At 42.9% G+C, this 6000-nt stretch overlaps 1 protein-coding gene across 1 annotated transcript in view; it reads left to right on the forward strand.

Annotated features, from left to right (window-relative positions):
• The window catches only part of LOC120048907 (probable E3 ubiquitin-protein ligase MID2), a 1198409-nt gene extending 1193741 nt beyond the window's left edge, over positions 1–4668 (forward strand). Inside the window, exons 9-10 of the mRNA XM_038995224.1 lie at positions 911–1118; positions 1391–4668. Of these exons, the coding sequence (XP_038851152.1) occupies positions 911–1118; positions 1391–1805 (623 nt within the window). The 3' untranslated portion in view covers positions 1806–4668. The remainder of the gene's footprint in view (positions 1–910; positions 1119–1390) is intronic.
• Positions 4669–6000: the final 1332 nt, after the last annotated feature.

The raw sequence follows: 6000 nt of genomic DNA on the forward strand, positions 1-6000 counted from the left end.
ACTGCCAAAGTATCTCATATCCGTCCGCAGTAACACTCACTCGGAAAAGGATATTATTGGGCAGGCAGGGAGGAGAGAGAGAGAGGAGGAGATGGAGGGAGCTCCATTGTTGCTCATTTAAGCCCTGTAAGACGAGGAGGAGAAGGAGGGATGGAGGAGAAGGAGGGATGGAGGAGAAGGAGGGATGTAGGAGAAGGAGGGATGTAGGAGAAGGAGGGATGGAGGAGAAGGAGGGATGTAGGAGAAGGAGGGATGGAGGAGAAGGAGGGATGGAGGAGAAGTAGGGATGGAGGAGAAGGAGACTGGAGGAGAAGGAGGGATGGAGGAGAAGGAGGGATGGTGGAGAAGGAGGGATGGAGGAGAAGAAGGGATGGTGGAGAAGGAGGGATGGAGGAGAAGGAGGGATGGAGGAGAAGGAGGGATGGAGGAGAAGGAGGGTTGGAGGAGAAGGAGGGATGGAGGAGAAGGAGGGATGGAGGAGAAGGAGGGATGGAGGAGAAGTAGGGATGGAGGAGAAGGAGGGATGGAGGAGAAGGAGGGATGGAGGAGAAGGAGGGTTGGAGGAGAAGGAGGGATGGAGGAGAAGGAGGGATAGAGGAGAAGGAGACTGGAGGAGAAGGAGACTGGAGGTGTCAGAGTTAAATGTCAGGTTGTCCAAGGCCAAGGGTGTTGTTAGAGATGTGTAAATGTTATGTTCTCTGTCATAAAACTCACAGCATTATTCACAATATCCTAGATTTGATGTTCATCTCAGACACTTGACCTGAGGCTGATTGTCCACCTGTCTTTCTTCTGCTGCTGATGTCAAATGATGATGATGTGTGCTAAACCTAGAGAACCTCTGTGAAGCTAAACGACTCCCCCCCCCTGTCTTCTCCTCCACCTGTCTTCTCCTCCACCTCTCTTCCAGGTCAGCCTTTTAAGCTTGACCCGAAGACGGCCCACAAGAAGCTGCGTCTGTCCAACGACTGCCTGACCATGGAGAAAGACGAGAGCTCCCTGAAGAAGAGCCACACGCCAGAACGCTTCAGCAGCACGGGGTCGTACGGAGCAGCAGGAAACGTCTTCATCGACAGCGGCTGTCACTACTGGGAGGTGTTGCTGGGCGCCTCCACCTGGTGAGTTGTGAACTTGATAACACTGTTCACAGCTTCATGCAAAAACACTTTATTTACCTCCATCGATCATTTAATATCCTCTATAGTAGTGGAATAAGCTTTATCGATACAAAATAGGAACAATTCTAGAATGTTGTATTTTCTACCCTTTTGATTTCTTCTCTACAATAGTGACAAAAGACTTGCAATACGTATGCACTAGTTTTCACTGAACAGTCCAAACCTCAGTCAATGACTGGCACTTCCTAACGCTCTGTAATCCCCTCTGACAGGTACGCTGTGGGCGTGGCTTACAAGTCAGCCCCTAAGAACGAGTGGAGTGGTAAGAACTCCTCCTCCTGGGTGTTCTCCCGCTGTAACAACAACTTCATGGTGCGTCACAATGGCAAGGAGATGCTGGTGGAGGCCAGCCACCAGCTCCGACGTCTGGGAGTCCTTCTGGACTACGACAACAACTCCCTGTCTTTCTACGACGCCATGAACTCCCAACACCTGCACACCTTCGAGGTCAGCTTCCTGCTCCCCGTGGCGCCCACCTTCATGATCTGGAACAAGTCAGTGATGATCCTGTCGGGGCTTCCGGTGCCGGACTTTGTGGACTGCCCTGAGGAACACCAGGAGGGGATGACGACCCTGTGCCGCCAGCAGGAGTCACCCTACGTGTCGGGTATGAAGGGCTGTCACTGAGACCGGGACTGGGACTGCGACTCGGCCTGTTGTCACAGAGACGGCTGAGATTGGGGTCGTTGTCACGGAGACCGATGAGGGCTTGGACTGGACTCACTGGACTGGGCTGGGTTTGACTCACTTACTTCCTGAGTTTGTGGGCCAATGGGGTTGAATCTTCCTCATCCTCTGCTTCCTGCTTCCTCCTTCCTCATTTTCCCCCAGCTCTCCTCTTTTCTCGTCATGGATGGTTTCAGTTACAATGCCTACTAGTTGTCTCAGTGTGACGATGTGTTTTGTTGTTTATGATATTTACAAATCATCACAGAAGCTTGACTTGCATTATGTGACTACTAGTCTTGTATTATAAGAAACTTTATTAATCATGATTGATTAGAGGAGAATGTTAATTATTTATGAATAATAAGTTGGTTTGCTTTATAGATTTACATTTATTTCCCTAGTGTGTAAAAACAAAAAAGACAGAAAATGAATTTGGGCAAGATTGTTCTTCCTATAGAAAGCAGAGTGAATTTATATTGTATAGAAAAGGGATATGATTATGATGTTTATGCGATTCTTAACACAGTAAAATTTACAAAACTGACGGAGAAAAAAAGTTCACAAAGTTGAATATTCAGGGAGGAGACGGTTAAAACATTTGATTTGCTATCGGTTTTGATGTCATAGCATGATATGTCTTTCCTCTGTGATTGGTTCACACTTCATGTTTTGTTTGGTTTTGATGTCATAGCATGATATGTCTTTCCTCTGTGATTGGTTCACACTTCATGTTTTGTTTGGTTTTGATGTCATAGCATGATATGTCTTTCCTCTGTGATTGGTTCACACTTCATGTTTTGTTTGGTTTTGTTTTGTCGAAAAGCATGCTGCATTATGGGATCCCACTTAAACCTTCTGGTTCACAGGTTATTCTATATACACTCTATCTCCTTAACCCTTTACTGGTTCACTTCCTGGTTATCATGAGGCACTCCCTGACTCCTGACCAATAGAATCCCTCACAGTCACTACGGAGCTCCACCACCTGCCCTCACATCAAATCACTGGTTGAGGTTTACCTACTACAGAGAGGTGTGTTATTGTTGATTGTTCCCCGTATATAAAGTCCCAAGACAATGTAGACCTGTTATTTTCTTATAGAAATCATTTGATTTTCATTCAAGAAAATCACATATTAACCTTCACCAGATATGGAGAAGAGAAGACCATACAAATCTATGACATTTTCATCAAAAACTTAAGCGTTACATAATCATATATTTATTTGGGCCTGCTTTTTATCAGTTGGTGGTGTAGATTATAAATATGATTATCCTCTGATTGATATTCAGGGATTGAATACATAGTGGGTCTGATCAAGACAATCAATAGTATATTATTATGCAGGCAGGTTTAAAACATAACACGGAGTGTGTGCCAGGAAAACCGAGGAACTATAGCATAACGGAATACTTGAGATACTAACTGTTACTTACTGAAAACGAACGGGTGCTTTATTTTTTACAGTGATTTAATAAACGTAGTAGTGAAGATATTGGGGACAGACAGACTCATTACGACTGGTCATCCCACCGTTCTGATGGCAGTGGTTCCATCTCACTCCACACATCAGTGGCTTTACGCTGCGTCCCCAAATGGCACCCTATTCCCAATATAGTGCACAACTTTTGAAAGTCAAAAAAGAATGCGCTATGTGGGGAATCGAGTACCATTCAATCCAGCCTTAGTTTCCCCGTTCCATTTCCTGTTTTTTTGTTTTTAAGTTCCTGTTTTTAATTGAAAGCACAAACTACCCAATCTGGCAGATTTATACTTGGCAGAGTGAGAGTTAGAGACAGATATATGAATGGATCTGTAACTTAACTGCCGGTGAGTCCTGAGTACCGTTATAGACCTAAAGACGACAGCGATGCAGTCGCATGGCCAGGGTCTTCTGTTTTAAAGAGCTGAATACTGGACTCTAATAATCAGAGGTCTTTTAAATAACACTGCTTTGATTATAACAGGTGGCAACACTTCACTGTAGACCCCTTTTTATGTATGCATTCGTAAAGCCTTTATAACAGCTACATAAGACATAACATCAGTTATATGCCGTTATTAAGGGTAATACAAAGGTCACAGAGCTGGATAAAGTTGTTCTCTTTTCGTTAGTCGAGCAGCAGATTTGTGAATGTTAACATTTCTTGAATTCTCAGAAAGCTGATCAAGGTAAAGTAAACAGAGGTGGAAAGCTGGCTGTTGATTTCTGAGCTAAAACTGGCAAGCTCAATTCATTTGTACAAGAAGTGCATTTGACTTGGGGGTCACCTACCGCATGCATGATAAATGTGTCTCTGATCTACTTGGTCCATACAGTCTGTGTATCTCATGAAAGTTTTATAGAAACAGATTAATAACAAAATGTCTATTTGAAATATACAACTTTATTGAGACGTCTGTGTTCATGCATATCATTCAGATAGTTTTTTGCTGTGCTTTGTGCTACTACTACCGGTCAATAAACATACTAAGAATAATTGACTATCATTTGTAGTTCAGTCAGTATACAGTACCTTCTAGACATGATGGAATAGATCATTATTTAGCATTTCTGTTGTGTTTCTGAAGAAATTATTTTTTACAACTCTAGAAATATATCTCTTTACTTCTCCCCAACAACAACTGTGTGTTCAGGACAACAACAGCAACATAACGCTACTGTTTCAATAGATATCTGACTTGTAAGAAAGACAAATTATGTAAATCATCGGGGGGGGGGGAAATATATATTATATAAAATTGTATAATATACAAAAAAAAATATATGAAGTAATGTTATTTATGTGAACTTAAAAGTCCAATTAAAAGTCTGATCAAAAAAAAAGTATTGAGTTATCGTAATTCTGTTATTATCCTCGCTGTCCTTCACTCTTTCCACAGATATCTCCTTGCTTCCACAGTCTGATCTGTCACGTGAAGATGTTGTAACCTCCATGATGGATTGAAAGATATCACATGCCATCATTCAGCATGTAGCTAAGCATCTCGTTTAGTTTGTAGGGAAGGGTTGTCTAAGCCTGCATTCTCAGGCCCGGGGGGGCATGGGTAGGGGTATGAGAGAGGCCTGCTGGGCTGGCAGGGCATACAATGGGCATGGGTAGGGGTATGAGAGAGGCCTGCTGGGCTGGCAGGGCATACAATGGGCATGGGTAGGGGTATGAGAGAGGCCTGCTGGGCTGGCAGGGCATACAATGGGCATGGGTAGGGGTATGAGAGAGGCCTGCTGGGCTGGCAGGGCATACAATGGGCATGGGTAGGGGTATGAGAGAGGCCTGCTGGGCTGGCAGGGCATACAGGGCCCAGGGTTAGGTGGAGGGGCACATTTTAAAAACGATTTTACATTATGAAGGGCTTGACATTAATTAATGATTTTTTTACTTGGTCTGTAACACCATGGTGACTAGGTGACTTTAAATTGCATTATATTGTGTTGTATGATGCAAGAAACCAATTTACTAAATAAAATGCATCATTATTACCATACAGCAATTTAGGCAATGTCCATGTATTTATATATTCTTAATTACATTACTTTACTTAGATTTGTGTGTATTGTTGTGAAATTGTTAGGAATTATTTGTTAGATATTACTGCACTGTTGGAGCTAGAAACACAAGAGTTTCGCTAAACCCACAATTACATCTGCTCAACACATGTATGTGACCAATACAATTTGATTTGATTTGTACACTACCCCTCTGCCTATTGGCTTATTTCAAGCCTGTCTCAAAATACAACACTGCCCCTTTAATTAAGACAAGCTTTTTACTGTCTGGCTTTTCAAAGACATGTATCCGACTCGTTATGTGCTCTTGTAGGAAGCAGTAATTCCCCATTGCTGACCTATACTTATCTTTAAGTGGCCTAATAACTCGCTAACAAAGAATATCAACAAATGTGAACACGAACGTCTCTGCGCTGTGATCTGATCTGAAAAGCGCATTCACTCTCGGGTGATTGAAGGACAAATCGTGGGCTACCAACAGCCAATATACAGTAATTCTACTCCGTTGCGTTCTGGCTCTGCCGACAAAAATCCCAGACTCAATCTTGCAAAGTTAGATTTGTTTTGTTTTGTTACATTGAAAAGGGGCTGATATAATAATGATTCGATCGCAGAAAAAAAACGTTGATTTATTGCAAACTAATG

Source organism: Salvelinus namaycush, chromosome 5, assembly GCF_016432855.1.
Source record: "Salvelinus namaycush isolate Seneca chromosome 5, SaNama_1.0, whole genome shotgun sequence".
Taxonomy (NCBI): Eukaryota; Metazoa; Chordata; class Actinopteri; order Salmoniformes; family Salmonidae; genus Salvelinus; species Salvelinus namaycush.